The sequence below is a fragment of the Lynx canadensis genome, chromosome C2 (assembly GCF_007474595.2).
Source record: "Lynx canadensis isolate LIC74 chromosome C2, mLynCan4.pri.v2, whole genome shotgun sequence".
Taxonomy (NCBI): domain Eukaryota; kingdom Metazoa; phylum Chordata; class Mammalia; order Carnivora; family Felidae; genus Lynx; species Lynx canadensis.
Genome location: NC_044311.2, coordinates 9,497,583 through 9,519,737, shown reverse-complemented (window position 1 = coordinate 9,519,737; position 22,155 = coordinate 9,497,583). Strand labels below are relative to the sequence as shown.

Below are 22,155 nucleotides of genomic sequence, written 5' to 3'. Positions count from 1 at the left end.
AATATTTATGGATGAAATGAAAAATTAAACAAGTTACATGGTGCCTAAAGGTTATCTAAGGGAGGATGCCTGGCTGGCTCAGTCACTAGAGCAAGGGACTCGATCTCCGGGTTGTAGGGTCAAGCCCCACATGGGGTGTAGAGACTACTTAAAAGTCATCTAAAGGTAGTTCATCTAAAAGTTACAATAGGTAAAAACTTACTGTAGTAGAGCTGTGTTTTCCTTCCTAAGGGGACAGACGGGTTGGGTTTCTTCTGGAGAACCAAAGGAATGAAAGCACTCCTATTTATTACAACCCGCCGACATACGGTAAGTGTTTACTTCTAAAAACAGGAAAACATCTAGGCTATGACCACTGGGCTAAACGACAGTGAGAACGACAGGTTGCAAATAAATCATTTAGGCCCTTGGAAATCAACAATGAAGAGAGCCGGTTCCTTCCTTCCTCGGGAAATGCAGCCACGTGGAGCTCATTCCAATTGCCTGTGCTTTGCCGAAAAGGATCGTGACGTGGCTCAGCCCCTTTTGCCCGTGGCACTCGTGCTGTCTGACACAGCCCTCGGGATGGAGAGCAACAAGCCTCCCACACTGAGCAGCTGACTCATCTCATTCACCGATCTCAGGGTAAGACGCATGACTAAGGGACCCTCGGAACAGCCCTCTCCAAAAGGTAACTCCAGCGGCAGGATGCCAAGGCAAGCTGCGGAATCCTCTTTCCCGTGGAGGCGAAGCAAGAGCTCCCCTCCGCCCCCCTGCCGACGGGCTGTGCTCTGGCATCCCGTGCACACCCCGCCGCCTCCCTCCCCCGCACCCTGCCTGCGGATGGCAGGCCTGCAAACCAAAGCAGATGATCAGAGGAAAGGGAACCAAAGCCAAGCCGAGCACGGTACAATTGTCACATGACCCAGGCCGGGAGACTTTAACCCGGGAACCACCTAGTTCCAAGGAAAGGCGGTGACTCAGATGTGGCTCTTATCAGGACAAGAATGGCATTATGAATAAAACAGAGACACCCAGACCACTGCCATGGTGAGCTGCTAAAAATAAAACAGACAAGGCACAAGAGAGCCACCTGAGGAAAGCACCCCACAAGCCTTCTTTCCAACAACTCGGCTTTTTAAAAGGATGATGGCAGGAGACGGCTGGGGGAGGGGAACTACTGACACCCAGTATCCGGTATCCGCACGAAGGCTGTGGTCCCCGGCCTCTTGTGAAGCAAGCCTCAGACGTTCAAGCAGAGACAAATCTCGCCCTGTGGGGGGATCACGTGGCACTCCAGCTCACGCCTGGCAGGAGCCAAGAACTGCAGCAGTGGGCACTCACAGAGGCAGCATCCCAGAAAAAATACGAAACAAAACGGAGGGAGCTGCAAGATGACTCCTGTGCTCACGGGGCTCATGGGGGGGTGGGGAGGCGGGCTGTGTACAGGCCACCTGGGGCTGTGGTGACGGACGGCTTCACAGGTCCCCATGAGCCAGGGAAAGATGGGGCAGGTCCCTGGCGACAAGTTAGAAGGGGTTTCAGAATGTGGTCCGTAGGTGGCTTTTGGATACCACAGTGAGGTCTCCTAAGTGTCTCTAAGTGTGGGGGGTGGGGCAAAGTGGTCAGCAGGCTTGGGATGGGGGCAGCTGCAGAGAAAAACAAAACCTCACCGCTGAGGCTCTGGGGGTTGGTGGAGCCGAGTGGCCTTGGAATGAAAAGAAAGGTCCAGACATAACCCCCTGAGAAGACCGGAGGGCTAATGGTGGGGGGTGAGGGGCGGATGCTGGAAACATAAGGGGGTCCTGACAGCTGACAGCATGGCACGACGGGGGGGGGGGGAGATGGACACAGTGGGAAAGGTTCTGTGATGAACCATTTTCAAAAGCCAGCGGTGCCAGGGCACCTGGATGGCTGTCAGTTGAGCGTCCGACCTTGGATCAGGTAATGATCTCACAGTTCGTGAGTTTGAGCCCCATATCGGGCTCTGTGCTGACAGCCCAGAGCCTGGAGCCTGCTTCCAATTCTGTGTCTCCCTCTCTCTCTGCCCTTCCCCCATTCGTGTTCATTCTCTCTCTCTCTCTCTCAAATATAAATAAACAAAAAAAATAAAGAATAAAAAGTCAGTACTGCCAACCAAGCTGGCCCCCAAGTGCCTAATGCCAGCCACTTGCCACCAGAAGGCCTTGTCACACAGCCCAAAACCTAGCATCACTTGCTTGGGCCTGAGAAGTTGGTAACCGCTGTGACATGCAGGGGCCAAGTGGTCTCAGCTCCTGCCCACACTCAACACAGCTGGCTCCACTAGTGGGGGACCAACTGGGGGAGAAGGGGGGGAAACGAGCTGCTGGGCAGGTGAGCCCTGAGAATCTCAGGGGGGAGTTCAGAGTCCAGGCTTCGGAGCAGCTATGAGAAAACTGGATATGCAGATGGGAATAAACACAGGGGAAGAGAGACATAAAAAATGGGGTAAATGAGGCGCCTAGGTGGTTCAGTCGGTTAAGCGTCCGACTTCAGCTCAGGTCATGATCTCATGGTCTGTGAGTTTGAGCCCTGTGTTGGCCTCTGTGCTGACAGCTCAGAGCCTGGATCCTGCTTCAGATTCTGTGTCTCCCTCTCTCTCTCTGCCCCTCCTCCACGCTCTCTCAAAAATAAATGTTAAAAAAAATTTTTTTTTAATAAAAAAAAAAGCGGGGTAAAAAGACGCCTCTAAAAACTCTGGGTCCCATCACTCCCACTCAGCCCTGTGTTTCAACCTTGTCCCACGACCGGCCGAAAATGAAAACCATGATTTCTGCATTTCCCACATGATTCTACTCTTTTCCTGGAGAAGGGCTAATGAATAAGAACATGACCCAAAGTCAATCCCAGTTCCAGAGCAGAAACGAGGGTCTAAGTTAGCACCTGTGCCATGAAGGCCTGGTAACATTTAAAGCCGGGCACTTATTCAATATACACTTATAAGAACCTACTGTGTTCTGGCCGGTTCTAGGCATGGGGGTCCACATATGCTACTCATCAACTGAGAAAACCAGTCTCTAAAATACCAGCAACTCATCCAACCCTAAGCAAGTTTCCTATATTTTTCTTTCCATGCTGATTTTATTTCTATGCTGCATATTATTCCCTTAACCTGATGGAAGTGTTTTTTTTTAAATATATAGATATGGATAATGATGTATTTTTCTGACATTTTTAGACACCCTTAAAATATAGTATTACAATACAGTTTAAGGGTTTTTTAAAAATCTTAAACTTTGGGGTGCCTGGGTGGGTCAGTCACAGTTAAGCGTCCGACTTCGGTTCAGGTCGTGATCTCACGGTTTGTGAGTTCAAGCCCCACACTGGGCTCTGCACTGACAGCTCAGAGCCTGGAGCCTGCTTCAGATTCTGTGTCTCCCTCTTTCTCTCTGCCCCAACCCCATTCATTCATTCATTCATTCTCTCTCTCTCTCTCTCTCTCTCTCTCTCTCTCTCTCTCTCAAAAATAAACATTAAAATTTTTTTTTTGTAATTTTAAAAATCTTAAACTGGCTATTCTAGCAAGTAGTCCTATTTTATATCTTTAATACATTCCTTTTAAAACCTAACATACCTTGTACAAAGTTATAGCTACAAAGACTTACATAGCTACCAGTTCAAAAAGTAAAGCCATTGCATTATACCCTGAGAGGGCCCAATTCTGGTAATTCTTCACTCAGACACTAATGTATTCTTTAATCAATTTAATCAGTCAATCATAAATGGCCCTTTGCCTCCCAAGAAACACTTACCTCCTCAAGAAGCCGAGTGACAGCATCTATGTCATTATACGTCTTAGTCATCTGGCCAACTCTTTCAGCACATAAAACTGCAAAAAATAAAAGTGGCAATGAAACGACAATCACAAACCGGCCAAACAAATGACCCACCAAAACAGGTGGCCCTCAAATTGTGCCTGTGGATCGGGCACAAAGGGTTGTTGGTTTTGCTGTGTTCAACCCACACTGTGCTGAGCACCATTGGATTTCATTTCCGGGGAAGAGCCCCAAGGAGGACTGAGAGAGGGGTAACTTCCAATCCTGCAAGGGTTTGACATTGTCTGTGTGTGTGTGCGCACTCACGTGCACGTGCACACTTAGAGGTGACACTACGGACGAGGCGCTGGAGTGGAAAGGGGTCTGGCTGCATATAAACTCAGCAAACGGAAGTGGGTCAGCAGCACAGCCACCAATGTGTGACTTACCAGAACGAGAGGGTGTAGACCTCACTAACCATACAGACCCAACCACATAGACAGAGTGGGATCCTTCAGAAAGCAGCTGGTGGTGCAATTATTAAACAACACTCTTAGCTGATAATGACATGATGACAAAGCTCCTCCCCTCCCCTCCCCTCAATTCTACGGCTATCAGACCAGTTTCTACACCACGAAAACCAGGGTAGTAGATTCTTCTTTAATCAACACCAAAAAGACTATTACTGCTATACACAAATACGCATACGTACACAGAGTGATATTTCATCATATATATAATTTACTGTGGTCATAAGAGGCTGTATGTAGGCCACTTTAGAACTGACCGTCTTTGTTCTCCTGTGGGGGGAAAAAGGTCATGTGATGAAAGAATGCTTTAGTCTGCAGAAAAACCTCAGGGTTGCTTTATTTAAATAGATGGCAGGGAATCGATTCGCGATTCAACAAACACCAAGAAGGTAGCATAGGCTTTATTCCGGGGAGGAAGGAATGAATGTAAATGGGTTGAGGACCCAAGTGTAAAAAATTATGAACTTGCCACTTTTGCAAGAAGTAACCTCATACGAACTCTTTATAACGACGACTCTACAAAATAATTCTTGGTGAAGACTTGGGGAAGCTCTCACAATGACCCACATTCAGTAGCAGCCCAAGCAAGGCATTTGGAAATTAAGTGGGTTACTCAGCCAACCTAACACTACTAGTAGATTCTACGACTGGAATGCAATAGGTCTCTAAATATTTTATCAAACCCAAGTAAAGATCGGCCTCGTGAATGGGCTCGGAGGAATCTGATCCGTTGGAATGATTTTCTAGCTGAAGGAGCCCCGAAATCTGGTTCCAAATCTGAAATCCTACCAGCAAGGCCTTCCGGAGCCAGGAGGCGGGGCCCCTCCCTCTGCCGCCTTCACCCTGCACTTGATGAGAGCTGAGGGGGGCGGGGGCTCGCCTCAGGAACTCTCCTTCCTCCCCTCCAGGGGAGCTGCCTGGCTAGGGGGGTTTGTAAGGGTTGGTTTACACCAGAGTTTAATTTGATGGAGGTGGAGTCCGGCTCAAATTGCTCTAAACTGTTCCCTTAGCCCTGGGTCAGGAAAAATCCCTAAGTGAAGATTCCTACGCCCCGACAGGAGTTAGTTTTCATGCTGGACAGCTGTGCTGGGCTGTGGGCGCGCGGATAAAGATGCAGGAGGCCCCCCCACTCACCGGCTCCCGGGTCGACTGGAAACAGACCCCCTTCCCCCTTCCCCACCCCCACCGCAGTCACAAAAGGCCTCTGTGCTGAAACCGGGATTAAGACTGGGGGCCTGCTTAGTGCCCCCCTTGCCTTCGAGGACCACGCCCTCTGCTGTTGGGGAGGAAAATTACACCGGGCTGCACCTTAACTAATCTGGCCCCACGTCACCCTAACACGAGAGAGCGGTTTTTTTCGGTGCGGCTTTTTTTTCTCCGGGATTGTATTAATTAGAAATTACACTTACATTTTGTGAGCTAATTTTTTGAATTGAGGTCACTGTAGTTAATCGTGTAGATAATCACATGCAGATGCAAGAAATAATACAGAGATCCCTTATACCCTTTACCCCGTTTCCCCGCAGGGGTAACATTTGGTAAAATGATATTCCAGCCAGGGCACTGACATTGATAAAATCCAGGAATCTGACTCCGATTTCCTCAGACTAACTGGTGCTCATCTGTGTGTGCATGTGTGCTTGCGTGCTCCTGAATGACGAAGCTCTAACAATTCTATCACCTGGGTAGGTTTGTGTATCTACGACCACAAAGATCCCTCATGTTGCCCTTGTGTGAGGCTAATCTTAAAAAGCTTTAATGTACTTTAACTATTGGCTCCATAGATGTAAAACTGGAATGGTGGGCTTTCTCTAGCATCAACCAGTCGGGCACATACTGTCACCATGCCCCCATGGTGACAGGAGGGTAGGGGTGACCATTCACATTCAGTCAGGGCTACAGGGTGAGGTAGAGACCTCCCCAAAGTCCCCAGGCCTTTGACAGCTCCCAGCTTCAGAAGTCAGAGGCATAAGTGAAAAACCACTGTTGACCCTGAGTTGTTAAGGTACGTGCACTGTTGTTCCAGTTAAGTTTTTAAAAATACGTACAATTCCAACCGGGAGAAAATGTACTGATTCATAATACACAGAAAAAAAACTAGGATAGCCATAAAAATAACTGACATTTAGATGGTATTACACATTTTAATTTTTGTGCTTTAAAAAGAATTTGTTTTTGTAGTGACCATGCACTGATAGGAAAAGAATTACTTAAAATATTTTTCAGAAAATATATAGTCGACTATAGTTATAGGGTCCTGGGATCCTCCCTGATGCAACTTTTAAGAGAAATCAGTAACAGCAGCAGCAGAGAAATCAGACCCTTACTGGGCACACTTTCTATGGCCAGTACATGTTCAATACTACTCTAATGGATTATCAATAAATGCTACAGGATAGAACTTTAACTCCATTTTACAAATGGGAACCAGAAGCCCAGAGTGGTTAAATAACTCCTCTGATGTCATACAGCTAGCAGATGGTGAATTTCAAAAAAAAAAAAAAAAAAAAGGAGGAGGGGGAGGGGGGAAGGGGTTGCAGAGGAGGGAGGGGGAGGAAGGAGGGAGGGGGAGGGAGGAAGGAGGGGGGGAAGGGGGAGGGGGAAGACGAAGAGGAAGACAAAGGAGAAGAGGAAGAGGAAGACGAAGACGAGATTCCCAGCAAGGGCAATAGTTAACATTTATAAAGTCCCTTCTATGTCTGAGATTTAAGGAGCTTTTTCCTTAAGCCTCGTCACACCCCTGAAGGGTTTGTGCTGTTGTGACTATTCCACAGATGAGAAAACTGTTGCCGGGAGAAGTTAAGGACCCGACTGAAGTCACAGCAAATGAGGTTGTAAGGTAAGGACTGCACCTAGGCCAATTTGGCTCCTGTCCTAACTAAGTTAGGGGGGGAACCATAAAGGATTCAAGGTCAAGGCTGAGGCTGGCACAAATCAACAATTCTTGGAAGCATAAACAGAGCAAGAAACATCTGTGGTATACGGGAAAGATCTCTGGTGCCACGACTCCGAGGCTTAGGTTTTCATAGGACACTCTACCAAGGTCATGAGGCCCTGGAAAAGCCCTGTAATTGTGTCTTCGGTTTCCTCTTCCAAGAAATGAGGGGGGCAGGAGTGAGAACAATGAGGTGGGAAAATAGCCAGTGAGGCCTTTAAACAGTAAGACAAGTACGGGCTGCACTTTCCAAGCAGCTTTCTAGATACTCAATGTCCAATAAACCACGGTCCTGTTTCTCTCTCCACGGGAACAGTATTCCAAATGGAGGCTCCAGTTCTGACCAAGGGAGCACTACCCAATCAATCCACTTCCACTCAAAGGATGTTCAAAAAAAAGAAAAGGACAGCCATAAACCTCTACAACAACATGGTAAAAGTAGGGTCCAAGTTCTAGAAAAAGAAGTATAATACGCCAACAGTAGCAAAGCAGATAGAGTGGACACTTAGACACCTCTAACAGTGTCAAACTAACGTGTACCAAATGTGCACCAGGCTCTGTGCTGAGAAGGGCAGGAGACTAGCCCTTCCAGGACACACAGAAAACAGGCAGGTTCCCCATCAGGACATTCCTGGGCAGGGGCCTAGGGTGTGTGAGACCTGGCAAGTCCCTTTAGGGACTCTGGACTTTAATAATGGGACAACTGAAGCCACTGGAGGGTTCTCAAAGGGGGAGGGTCTACAAAAAAGCTGTATTTCAGGAACGATTCTGGCTCCAGCACAGAGAAACGGTGGGAGGTGGGGGTGGAGGTGGTCAAAGCTGTTGACAAATCCAAGGAAATTCTAAGTGGCTGCAAAAGTGGAGAGAAGTGGTCTCTTTTCTTGAGAGAGTTACGAGAGAAGACAGGGTGGGTGGTAAATCAGAAAGATAGGATCTGGGCTTCTCGCTGGGGCAGAGGGGACAAAGGCACTCCACTTCCTAGGCCTAGGGTCCCCGGGCAAGACAGGCCGGTGGGACAGAAGCTCAGAAGCACGCTGGGCCTGCCCCAGCACAATCACTGGCGAAGGGGACAGCGGCTGAGGTCACCACGGGATCATGTGTGTGCCAGGCAGAGGGCCGTGCACAGCCCACAGCAGGAATGCCCTCCCGGGAGCTGAAGGCACTAAACTGTGGTTAGGAAGAATCCGATTTGCAGTGAGAAAAGGGTTGAGTGCCGATCCTTGGGTGGGCAGGTAGAATCATGAAGTCAAATTCGAATGAGTGGCCCCGGGGCCGGCTGAGCAGAGACAGGGAGGCCCGAACTGGGTTGTCAGCTAACTGAAGGTGCAGATCAGAAGGGAGGCGGGGTGCTCTGGCTGAAAATCAGGAATGCAAACTTGATGCAAATTAAACCGTGCCCAAAACGATTTTGAGGATAAATGCTGGCAGCCATCTTCAGCCAAGAAATCCCCAGTATCCACAGAGAGCAGGCCCTGAATAGAAATGAGTCCTTGCCTAATGCCAAGGAGATGCAGCCAAGTGAGAGGCGTGGGGGTAAAGACCTGAGGCCCAAGAGAAATCCCCACAGGGAAGAAAAACAATGGGGCCGGGGACTGGGGGGGGGGGGTGCAGTTCTCCAGGGAAAGATCGGAAGTGGCCATCTGAAGGAGCCCTGGGGCAGGAGCGGGAGAAGAGGGCAGAGGCTGTGCAGGCAGTAGGGCGGCCAGAGGGCGGCCAGAGCAGCGAGCCAGAGGCACAACTCAGGAGGCCTGACTGATGAAGTGGAGGGCAAGAAGGTCCCAGCACACAACCTGTGAACCTGTGTCTTCTCGTCACATTAACAGGCTTGACAAGACCCCCTTGACATTTTGGCCTTATCAGACTTCTCGGAGAAACTCTTGTTAGCAGCCCTCACTTCCCATTTATGTGCTGCATTTTGGTGAAATGGTTCCCCTAAAGTTATGTCAACAGTTAGCTCTCATCATTTTTCTTAATTTTTTTTTTTTTTTACCTTTTACTTATTTTTGAGAGAGAGAGAGAGAGAGAGAAAGCATGAGCAGGGGAGAGGCAGACAGAGAGGGAGACACAGAATCTGAAGCAGGCTCCAGGCTCTGAGCTGTGAGCACAGAGCCTGACGTGGGGCTCGAACTCACAAACCGCAAGATGGTGACCAGAACAGAAGTTGGACGCTTAACTGACTGAGCCACCCGGGCGCCCCCGCTCTCATCATTTTCTTAACCTAATTTTGAGAACATTTCTCCTATGTCAGTTTTACATACGTATGGAGCAAATAAGTGAATGAATATTTTGCACACATACAAATATGTGTGAGGGTGTACACATACATAAATGCACACATATATAAAATTATACACCTATATACACATAAGTGTGTGTGTATCCCAAGACCTCAGGGGACACTGCTCCCTTGTAACACTAAGACCATGTAGCCAACATCCATGAAAGGAGGGAAGATATTCACGACTGCCCATTACATTTGCACCTTTGGGTAGTTTGGCCGTGTGTTCTAGCTTATTCACAGGTCATTTCTTTAATTAACTAGAACACTTTTTCAACCTTTTTTTGGAACCCAATTCTAGTCCCCTTCCCCGATAATTTCTCCTTTTATCTTCTGTACCTTAGCACTAGCTTTTTTTTTTTAAAGTAAATTTTATTTTCTGTAATATTTATTATAACAACCATACAATATTGAATAAACTTTCGATATGCCCAGTGGAGACAGGAGCTGGCACTCAAGTATCAGAGAAAAGCATGGTCCACAAAGCGGTGGATTATCCCTCTCTCTCTCTCTCTCTCTCTCTCTCTGACCGGTAACAGCAGCCGTCAGTTGAAAAAGCATCCCTACATTTGGCCCCTGATCCTCCAGGAAGTAAACCTAATACCTAGTTACTCTCTGCCCTGCCCCTGGCAAGGGGTGGGAGGTTCAGAACCTGAAAGCCAAAGCTGAAAAGATCCCCATGAAATTCTAAATGAGTCACCACCGCTGCTAAGTTTCCAGGCATTACAGAATAAACGTCCTTTATTTAAAGCTTTGTCTACATGCTTTAGAATTTGATTTGTCAATGCTCCACTTAAAAACCCTCACCAGCTCTGCCACTGCCCACAAGCAGCAGCCTTGATACATAAATCTTCCAGGGACCATCCATACCGGCTCCTCGCCGCCCCCATGCCCATGCTCCATCACGGCTCAGGCCTCCCTATGACACCACTCTCGGATGTCTGGCTTGGTTCCAGGTGTGCCCGTTTCCTTCTGCAGGGACGGTCCCTCTCCCGCTCCTCCATCTGGGGAGTTTCTGCTCCTCCCCAACGCCCGTCTTCCTGCTGGGAAGATTTCCCATGGAAGATGGCTAGCAGTCATCCAGACGGGGTGGCTTGGCAAAGCATTCCGACGAGGGGGGCAGCTCTGAATGGCTGTTCTGACTCAGCCGCAGGGCCGCAATCCCTGCACGTCGCGGCCAGACACAGGGCGGGTGGGCTAGAGGCATGGATCTCCGAACTTTCTGGCAGCGAAACTCAGGCTCTGAAAATCACAGGACTTGCCTGAGATCACAGACTTTAACCGTCCCCTGGGCCTCAGGGCGCCTGGGTGGCTCGGTCGATTAAGCCTCCGACTTCCGGCTCAGGTCACGACCTCACAGTCCGTGAATTCGAGCCCCACACTGGGCTCTGTGCTGACAGCTCAGAGCCTGCAGCCTGCTTCAGATTCTATGTCTTCCTCTCTCTCTGCCCCTTCCCTGCCTGCACTCTCTCACTCTCTCTCAAAAAAAAAAAAAAAATTAAAAAAAAAAAAATTCCCCTAGGCCTCTACCCAAGAGAAATAAAAACCTACGTCCACCCAAAACTTGTACACAAATGTTCGCAGCAGCATTCCCCGTTATAAGCCAGAACGTGGAAACACACAAATGACTCTCTACTGGTGAACGGATACACGAGATGCGGTATGCGTGTGCAGTCTGTAAAAAGGAACGAAGCATTGGGGTGCCTGGGTGGCTCATCGGGCTCAGGGTCTGACTCCCGATTTCAGCTCAGGTCATGATTTCATCGTGCGTCGCATCGAGCTCCGCGTCAGGCTTCGCACTGCCGGTTCAGAGCCCGCTTGGGATTCTCTCTCTCCCCCTCTCTTGCACACTAACACCTCTCTCTCTAAATAAATAAATAAACTTTCTCTAAATGAATAAATAAGTACTGATACACACTGCAACGTGGAGGAACCTCAAAAACTTGATGCTCAGAAGCGGCCAGGCACAAAAGACCATACTCTGTAGGATCCCATTCCTATTCAGTACCCGATACGGGCCGATTAGAGAGCAGGTAAGTGGCTGCCGGGGGCTGGGAGTGGGGATGGGATTAGCTGTGAACAGGGGTGAGGGAGCTCACACAGGGAGGGGATACAAATGTTCTAAAACTGAACTGTGGTGGGGGCATCTGGGTGGCTCAGTCAGTTGAGTGTCCGACTCTTGATTCTGGCTCAGGTCATGATCCCAGGGTCGTGGGATGGAGCCCTGTGTTGGGCTCCACACTAAGCACAGAGCCTGCTTAAGATTCTCTCTCTCTCTCTCTCTCTCTCTCTCTCTCTCTCTCTCTCTGTCCCTCCCTCGCTACAGCATGCATGTGCGCTCTCTCTCCCTCGCTCTCTAAAAAACTAAATAAATAAAAATAAATAAAACTAAACTATGGTGACGGTTGTAGAACTCCGAATTCACTAAAAGTCATTACACTGTCCAGTTAAAAGAGCTGAATTTTATGGCAGCAGGTGGTACCTCAAGGCTTTAAATTAGCGAACGACACTCAAACAAGCATTCGGGGGCTACATTTACTGTACCCCAACCGCTGCCCCATGACATGGCATTGCAGAGGCACTGTCTTGTTATCTCGATCCCTGACTGAGCCTTCCTCAGACCACAGCGGGGTTCTCAGACAGCAAAACTGTTCAGGAGGAGCGATCACCCACTTCGGAATGAGCCCTGATAAAAGGCACACAAACGTACCAGTGCACCCCACAGAGACTAGGTTATTTTCAGTTAGAGAACCGTCACTAAAATGTGCTCAGATAGTACAGCTGCCTCTCTCCGGTTTTTGAAAAGAGTGACTCTGGAGTCTCCTCCCAGGCATGACACGTCCATCCTTTTCCCAAGGGACAGCCTCAGCCCAGGCTTAGCTGTTGTCCTTCAGTATCCACCTTCACAATCAGCCCAACAGCCCAAGTGGGTTAACCACTACGACCCAGAAGACACACGTTATTTGGTTTAAAAAAGAACTATTTTGACGCAGCCCTTGTAGAGGGTGTGGAAGAACAGGGTGAGGACCCACCCATCAAAAATGGCTAGAGCCATAATAAATGTTATTCTTTTTTTTTTTTTAATGCTTATTTAGTTTTGAGAGAGAAAGAGACAGAGTGCGAGTGGGGTACGGGCAGGGAGAGGAGACAGAATCCGAAGCAGGCTCCAGGCTCTGAGCTGTCAGCACAAGAGCCCAACACAGGGCTTGAACTCACAGACTATGAGATCATGACCTGAGCCAAAGTCGGACACTTAACCAACTGGGCTACCCAGGCGCCCCACATGCAATTCTTACAAAAGTCCCATGTCCCCACCTACCTGGGTTATGTAAGGCACATGAAGGCAGCAGAGTCTTATTTGGGGCCCAACACATAATTGGTACTCAAAAAAAAGGAAGATTTTGTATTCTCACAGACCAGTCTTGGGAAAGAAAGGCTCACGTCTAACCGACACCCCAGAGAGAGGTGAAAAACATGAAACCCTGGTGTACAGCTTATCACCCCCAAATAAGCAAATGTCCCAGAGAGTCACCTCCCTTTTCCTCCCAGCTTTTGGGGGGTGGAGGGAAGAAGCCATCTGGAAAAGGGCCATCTCAAGTCTAAAGCAACACAAAGCAAAGACGAGGTGGGAGACTGCTAAGAAAGAAGCTGTGTTCAAAGGAAAGGCATCAACTGGTAAGTGGCTGTGGTCTCCAGCCGGAAGCAAACGGACACCTGGGTGAACAGGTGCTGGTTTGCCACGGCGGCCACTGAGGCGGCCTCCGGGACAGTGTGGTGGCAGAGGCCAGCCCACTACAACCGTAGTCGGTTCGGCCACTGCCTGCGCCCGCGTGGCGCCCGGTCTGCACACTGGGAGGTGGGAGAGGGACAGCACTGCCAAGAGCAGAGACCTGATCGTACAGCTGTGGCGACATTTAACTGCTCACCAGCATTATTAACTGAAATTTAAGTGTGACTATATTATTGGCTCACGTCCCCTTCCGAGGTGAGCTGAGAGCAGAGCACCGTGGCAGGTTACTGAAGAGGCAGGGAAGGAGAAAGGAAATGAGTCTTGAGCATATATGTCATGCCAGCCGCCACCCTGGTCATTTTACAAACATTATTTACTTAAAACCAAGAACAGCTCCATGACACCAGTATGAGCCACATTTAACACACCAGACAGGGAGAGGCCAAGTGGCTTATCCAAGGACATAACCAAGGACTTGGGCCTGGTCTATTAGAGGCCATAAACAGCCACCCCGCCCTAGACAGGAACACTCAGTGTTGATCTATGGTGGCCATTCGTGATCAGGATATCTAAAGAGGGCTTGCTTGGTGATCGCCAATTATGACTGCTCACCACGTGCTGGCACTCTGCCAAGTGTGGGATGGCTATCATCTCCTTCAGTGTTTGCATTCATCCTGGGAGAAAAGTATTACTGATGGCCGTCCACATTGCCCAAGGTCACAGGGCTATTATGGGAGGGCCTGATCAGTCTGACCCCCAAGTTGGCACTCTTAGCAAGCTGAGCTGGTAAGATGCATACATAAATTAGCATAACACAGAGGAGCAAGCAGGAAGGGCCAAGTGAGAGATGCCGTTGGGAGTTCGGATACAAGAAGACGGGGGGGGGGGGGGGGGGGGGGGGGGGGGGGGGGGCAAGGGGGCAGGGGGGCAGGGGGGCAGGGGGGCAGGTGCCAGAAGTGGGCAGAGCAGCAAGAGGACCCCAAAATAACAAAGGCTCTGGGTGAACCTTGCCCGTGGCCAGCCCTGGGGCTATGCGGGTACCTGCACTCCAGTAAGAGAACCACCCTGAGCAACTGACATCACTGGATGCCCGCGTGGGGTAGCCATGGATACCAACAACCAAACCCCAGGCTGGAGACCAAGGTAATCAACACCACGAGCACACAGTGCTGAGGCCAGGACTGATAAGCCGGGTCACCTCCCTCCTGATCGTAACCCTACAGGAGAGAGTCCTGCATAGCGCCCTCGCCCTCGTGTGCTGCTGGCCACACCGTGTCAACACACACACACACACACACACACACACACACACACACACACCAAGGCGGGACCCTGACAGCTCCTTCTCCAGGGCAGACATCACACACCTCCCCCGCCTCCCCGCCCCAGCCATTCTCCACGCAGCCTGGCCCTCCGCCAGCAGCCCACGATTTCCTCCTCAAACTGGAGGAATCCGCTGTCTGTGCTGCCTCTCAGGCTTCACCTTGGGCCCAGCCGAAGAACTTGAATGACCCAGCAGGGTGCAGCTATGCACAGTCACACGGGCCCCAGGCTCTCCACCAAGTTCTAGGTTCCCACTGCCAACTGGTGTTTTCTCCATCTCTGCTTTTCCAGATGATAATTTCTGGTTAGTGCTCATCACCTGAAAATGGCCCTTTGTGCAAAAGACCGACGTGGCCACTCACACCCTGGCCACCAGGAGCCACCTCTGAGGACAGGACACTTGCTCTCCTGCAGCCTTCGGGCTCAGAAAACCAAAACCTGCTACGAGAGCACTCGGTAACCCCCAGAGAATTCCATGTGCTCTTTCCGAACCCTGCTGCCTGCCAGGAATCGGGGAGGGAATCTTGCAGTCGGGTAACAGCCTCAGGAGTGTCCGGGTGAGGAAAACTCATGAGATCAGGCTTCCCGAGGCATGCCCTTGAGAAAGCGGTGGGAATCTGCCACACAGCAAACCACAAGGAAGTGACCACAGAAGTTCATCTTCGTCAGTGTCCTCCTGACGCTGGTGCCAGTGCCCTTCACTCCCAGCAGCACCGAGATCGGCTTCCTGCCTGATCTCACACGGAGCAGAGGGGGCTGGGGCAAACAAGCAGGGCCCTGCTCCAAGACCACCACATGGGACGAAGCTGCTTGAGGTCAGTTCTGTGTCTGTGCCAGTTCTCAGTGGCCAGAAGACACAGAGCCCAGACACTTTCTCTCCCTGAGGACGGTAAGAGCCAAACAGCCTCTCACAGCTGCTTCTCCTGGGAGCCCCGCCTCCCTGTGAGCACCCACTTCGTGGGTTAGAACGGCCAGAAGGGGCCTTCGACTCCATCAGCACCACGTGCCTGGGTGCAGTGGAAGGTAGACCCCAGGCAGGGTGACGGCGGTGGAATTCTGGACAGGGACAGCCGAGCTGAGCCTCAGTCACTCTGACTGCAAATGGGAATAGCACTTATTGCAAAGGCTGCTTTGAAGGTGAGAGGGTGACATTAGAAAGTACCCATCACCCCCACAAGGTGACTGGGAGAAAACACATGTCTCGTGTATTCACAGCTATCAGAGCAACCCAAATACTGATTCTGTCCTTCAGTGGTCAGCCAAAATCACCTCTTTGAGATCAGTCAACAGGGAAGAAAAGCACCTAAACCAGCTCAGAATCCAGGGAACGCAGTCACGTCCACATCCTGCACATAATTTCATTATTCAAGAGCATTTCTCTTCCATACACGGGACTTGCTGGCCCATGAACTCAAGACAATGTCGGAGAAAAGCAGGGTCCTGCCCAGCGCCGGGCTTGCTCTGGGACACAGGACTGGCCACAGAAACCAAATCTTCCAAAACAAACCTCTATCTTCCAACCTGTGCTCCAGACTTCCTTCAGGGCGGGAGCCAGTCTCATGAATTTTCTCTGACGAAGAAAACTGAGCACACTGGCTATAAAGTGTCTTTCTTTTGAGCTTACTGTCCTAAAATTACTATGAACAAGTCACCCCCTCCCCCCTTACAGGACAGCTAAACAGGACAGCTGAACAGTTTATTGAAGAAAGGAAGGCGGTGGGAAGGGAAAAAACAAAAGAGAATGTAAGTCTATCCTAAGATGCCAAATACAAAGCAGTGCCCCTCTCAAATGAGATCATTGAGTAGGGACCCTGTGTTGGGGGATGTCAACAAAAAGGTGCGACCTCCGGTTGACCTGTGAGCGGGCGTCGGCCACTTGGAGCCTCCCCACACCCTCCTTGGAATGTGGGTTCTGCTCGCCTTTCCCGCTCCCAGAGGCTGCTCCAAGGACACAGCCTTGAGATGGCGATGGGCCGCGAACACCTGAGCGGCCAACATGGCCGCACCCAGTTAGGGCCTCTTTCTAAACAAACTTCTAAGGTTTGGCAGGTGGCTGCACAGATCCACTGTCTTGCTGCCGCCCCGCCCAGGACAAGCCTCGTCCGTACGTGGGTTCCCTCTGCTTATTGAACTGCCACCTACGGAGCTGGAGTGGCCGGCCTCCTCCTTCACCTCTCCCTGCCCAAGGAGGTTTCAGATTACGCCTGGGAAACTCCCGAGGGGGTGGCCAACCAACACCCACGGTTATCTCTGAAATGTAGACCAGCAGGGGACAATGTGCGTTGGAATCAGCCAGAGGGTATGTTAAAACCCAGTCTGCTGGGCCCCACCCCAGAGAGCCTGGCTCAGCAGGTCTGGGGCAGGGCCCCAGAATGTGCATTTCTAACACAATCCTGGGTGATGCTGGTGCTACTGGGTGGGGGGGTCCCACTTTGAGAACTGCTAGCATGGTGATTTAAGAGCAGAGGGCCCTTGAGTTGTTCTACATAGGCTGAAACCACTTACTAGCTCTGTGACTCTGGACAAGTTAACTTAAGTTTCCTCTTACAAGCCTGTGAAATGGAAATAATAGCACCTAACCTCTGATCTGGCTGTTTGAAGGATTAAATGCACCAATCCACATGAAGTACTCAGAACAGTGCCTGGCACGTAGTAAGAGCACAATAAACACTGGCTCTCATCACCATCATCTGGCTCCCAGTTTTTTTCTTCAAGTTAAAAATATGGATAGATGAAATATACACAACACAAAATGTTTTCTTCTCTTGACTAGGCTCTAAGACACTGTTCCAGAATCTTGTATAGCCTTTAATTTAGAATCATATGGTTCTGTGACTGGTTTCTAAACTCATCTCACTCTGCTTGTGGCAACTGCCCATCTCGTATTTTCATATGCACAGGAATCCCCTGAAGATCTCGTTAAAAGGTGGGTTTTGACTCGGTGGGTCTGGGGCCTGAGCATCTGCATTTCCAACAGGCTCCCAGGTGATGTGGGGACACGGGGGCTGGAAGGGACACCAGCTGATCCAGGGAAACCTGGGCTGGCCCTAGCTCTAGGAGAGCAGGAGGATGCCTTTCCCTTGAGTACTTGCAGGAACCTGACTAATGCACAGTCCCCATCGGCCGGCCATTCCGACACCATCTCCTTCGTGAAAGGGCCAGGCGGGGTTTGAGGCCTCAGCTTGGAGACCCCCATCTCTCTGACAGCTCTTCCCTTCCCTGGCTTTCTCCAATTTAATGCTTTTAACTGTCCTGTGGTAAAATGTTACTGTTTTTAGGACAGAACGTTTTTCTCAAACAAAAACACTTCTGATAAGGCCAATTATAAATAACTTTAAAAAAATTTTTTTAATGTTTATCTTTGTTTTTGAGACAGAGAGAGACAGAGCATGAGCAGGGGAGAGGCGGAGAAAGGGAGACACAGAATCGGAAGCAGGCTCCAGGCTCTGAGCTGTCAGCACAGAGCCCGACACGGGGCTTGAGCTCATCAACTGTGAGATCATGACCTGAGCTGAAGCTGGACGCTCAACAGACTGAGTCACCCAGGCGCCCCTATAAATAACTTTTAAAATAAAAGTTATGTTGAGACATGAAGATAAACCATTTCAGAGCAGAACTTAGTAAAGGTATTCAGACTGTTTTTCCTCAAGACCTAAAGAACATACATGCAGTCACTGTTTGAACATTCTGCTGCACCCCCAAAATCCCTTTCTCTGCACTGCGGGCAAAAGCCCCAGAAGCCCAACTAGGAAACTCCCACTGAGCATCTGGGCCTCTCATTGAATTAACACCCTCACTTCTCCAGAAGCAGTGTCCCTCTAACAGAGCCCGAAGGTGGGTCCCCAGATGACTTCAAAGTCAGCCTTGTACTTTTCCATTTGAAAGAATCCTAAATTAAAAAAAAAAAAAAAAAATCCCTGTTTCAAATCAGTGATTAATGACTTTTTAAAGATAAGCAACACCAGCACAAAAACATACTTTATTTAATAATGACTCAGTCTCGGGGCGCCTGGGTGGCGCAGTCGGTTAAGCGTCCGACTTCAGCCAGGTCACGATCTCGCGGTCTGTGAGTTCGAGCCCCGCGTCAGGCTCTGGGCTGATGGCTCAGAGCCTGGAGCCTGTTTCCGATTCTGTGTCTCCCTCTCTCTCTGCCCCTCCCCCGTTCATGCTCTGTCTCTCTCTGTCCCCAAAAAAATAAATAAACATTGAAAAAAATAATGACTCAGTCTCAGGGCGCCTGGGTGGCTTAGTTGGTTGAGCCTCCGACTTTGGCTCAGGTCACTCATGATCTTACTGTTCGTGAGTTCGAGCCCTGTGTTGGGCTCTGTGCTGATAGCTCAGAGCCTGGAGTCTGCTTTGGGTTCTGTGTCTCCCTCTCTCTCTGCCCCTCCCCAACTCACACTCTGTCTCTCAAAAATAAACAAATGTTTAAAAAAAATTTTTTTTTTTTAAATAATAATGACTCAGTCTCTTGCTAATTTACCAAAACCTGTTCAGTCACAAGAAAACAACCAAAACTCTTAAAGCAGAGTACTGGAATGCCACACATAGACACACACACACACACACACACACACACACACACACACACACACACAAAGCAAAAAGACAACTAACTGATATTTGCAACAACATGTATCAGTCAAGCAACAGGAACCAGTCAAAATAATGCACCCTGTTTGATTCCATCTGTGTAGATCAAGAACAAAGGAGCAAAATAAATCTCAGGTCATAGAACTCAGGACAATGGTCTCCCTCCTGGGGCACAAGGGGCTTTCCCAGGGTGCCAGACATACGACATGTGGTTTTACAAGGGGGTCATCACAAGCCATCCACCGACATAAGATCTGTGTGCTTGAAGTTATACCTCAATAGGGAAATAAAAGAGTGCTGTGAGATCAGTGAAACAGCCAGGCGTACTTAGACACTAACAGGGAAAGGGTCAGTTTGAACAAAGTACGAATTTACCCTCTTCCAAGAGGTCCAGGCTTTCGTGCCGCTCGCTGGTGGGCTTCCTCTCTTCATCTCGGTAGTCGTACTCAAAACACTCTTCTTCCCTTCCCGCGTCTCTCAGGGACATTGCTGAAGTCACCCCAAAGCCAAAACATTGCCCTAAGGGGCTGTTCTTGGGGGAGCTCCCAGCCGTCTGCCCAGAGGAGCCATTGGAGCCCGGGCCCCTGGGGCAGACGCTGGGCCCTGGACGGGGCCGAGGACGTGCCCTGGCTGAGCTAGAGTGGAGGGTGTACACAGGGCCATTGGCCCAGCGTCACCCAGGACAGACCCGGAAGGGGGTGGTTCCCAGGAGCAGAGAGGAGGGACAGGGTGGGGGCAGGAGAGGGAGAAGCACCTGCCAGATCGGGAATGCCCTGCCTGCCCCAGGGCGACCGTGCCAGGTGCTGTAGATTCAGAGGGGGAGGTGGGCAGGCAGGTGGAGGACCTCAGGCAAGCTCTCCACCTCCAGATGCCCCTCCCCACTTCTCCTCCCCCAGGAAGCAGTGAGGAAATGGTAGCTCCCTGGAAGTTTCGTAGCAACTGCACAGGGTGATACCAAGAAAGCCTTCAGCAGGTGCACCTGTCTACAGGTGGGACCCTAGAAGAAGAGCTGCCCTGGTAAATAACTGCACAATGCCCTCAGATGGGAGGTTTTCGGTGGGCACGCTCCAGAAGCTGAGACCCAGCGGACTTTGACAACAGCCTGACACAGTGCTGAATGGGAAAGGAAGTGATCATTCTCATTTCTAGCAGAAGAAAAAAAAAAAATTAAAAAAAAAAAAACAAAAAACACATGGCAGTAACCATCACCTGTTTTAAGATTAATTCAATCTTTCTTTGGTAATAATACATTGCATCTGCTCTTTTTAAATCTGCATTTGATAACCCCCACTCTCATCCTAAATCTGCGTATTCACAGTCAAATCCGTAAATTCTAATTGCTGGGATAAGGGGGAAAATAATCTAAAGCCTAAGAGCTTACAACACTGCCTGGAAGAAGAATCCAGTTTAATTGTGTGTCTCAATACCAATTCCTCTGTACTGCTTAATTTTGCCTTTAACAGTGAAAATGGCAGGTCCCTCCATCAAACCCACTGGAAGGTGGCCCTGAGCGCTGGCATCTAAGAAGTACGGCACATTCTGTGATTTCTGGGCTTCAGCTGCCTCCCAGCTACACTGTGGCAGGTCTCCCGGCTCCTAAAAGCCACATCGGGAGACCTATTCCACCTCCCTCCGATTCACCTCCCCCAGGTAACCAAGAGGGAGGCTTTCAGCAGAGGCAAGACTATCATAAAGAATTCTCTGCACAGGCTCAGGCCCTAGGTCTCATTCATCTTTGGATCCTTAAGGCTGAAGATCCTGTTTTGGTAAGCTAAAAATGTCTGCTGCATTGAATCGCTACCTCCATAAAAACGAATTTAAGACCACACGAGTGCCTGAAATAGAAAATCAGAATATAACAAAAGTGCTATTTAAAAATGAAACCCTAGAGACATATGCATTGTCTGGTTAATATTTTGGAATCTGAAAATGATTACCACATTTTATAACATTAAAAACGTGTTCTTTGTAAAAAGGAGGCTTAGCAGAAACTCAGTGGCAGGGAGTTTAAAATCGCATTTTGGAAATCTGCATTAGCTTTCAGCACAATGTTTATGAGGATACATGCTCAGGAAAAAAAAAAATGCCACTTAATCTCAATAAATGGCATCAAATTGGGCCTGATTCAATTCAAACGACGGTGAGTCTGAAACCCTGGGAAGGGAGGGAGGGACAGAGGGAGCATTATTCATTCAGCAAATATAAGGCCGACTATAAGACGTGTAGCATACTGTGCTGGGCCACGGTGTGTGTAAATGAAAACAAAAGCTGATTTCATGTAGTTGAAAATACTCTCAGTGATGACTCATAACCAAGTTGCTTATACTCAGCTTTTAACTCAAATCTAGGCTACCTTTAACAAATGAAGCCCAAGTCTACACATATTACATAGTAAACATTTAGGACACGGCATTTTGAACACAAAACCATCCTAGACTCTTCATGTCACCTCATATGCCTGGGTTTAGTCCTTCAGGATATTCCCCGCCCCCCACCCCAAATCTCTCCTCCCTCTCCACCCTGCAGGGATGTGAAGGAATTCTCAAACCTCATTCACATCTGCATTCATTTCAAGGTTAAAGGCAGACACGGGCCCAAGAGCATCTTCTCTGACAGAGTAATCTCTCCAAAAGCCAAAGCAAGAAAGCCCAGGAATCCCTGTGCCAAGTGGGAGACCCTGGACCTCTGGATGTGAAGCTGCAGGAGCTCAGCCCCAGGAAGAGTCACGTAGCAAGGGTGTTGCCGTCCCAGAGGCAAGGAGCAGACACTGGGGCCCCGGGCAGGGCGGCAGGGACTGAGTTCTGGACCTTCCCTGGGAACACTGGACAGGAAGGCTGTAAGTGGAAGGTGTCCCCTCTTGCAGGGTGGAGGGGCATCCTTCTGTGAGCGTCCCTCTTCAGATCTACTCAACATACCATCACAGAAGTCACTGTCCTGAAGCTCCACCATGCCTGAGACGGGCCACAAGTCCCTGGCACTATTTACATTTACATTTAAATTGATTAAAATTA

The 22,155-nt window shown here is 49.5% G+C and overlaps 1 protein-coding gene across 9 annotated transcripts in view; it reads right to left on the bottom strand.

Moving 5' to 3' along the window:
- TRAK1 (trafficking kinesin protein 1) overlaps positions 1–22,155 on the bottom strand; it is a 120,158-nt gene that overhangs the window by 40,563 nt on the left and 57,440 nt on the right. For 7 of the 9 annotated variants that reach the window (XM_030329815.1, XM_030329816.1, XM_030329818.1 and 4 more), the window contains one exon: positions 3,753–3,829. In XM_030329815.1, the coding sequence (XP_030185675.1) occupies positions 3,753–3,829 (77 nt within the window). Of the gene's footprint in view, positions 1–3,752; positions 3,830–19,519; positions 19,900–22,155 lie in introns of those variants that run through there. The other 2 variants (XM_030329817.1, XM_030329822.1) reach the window with 2 other exon arrangements.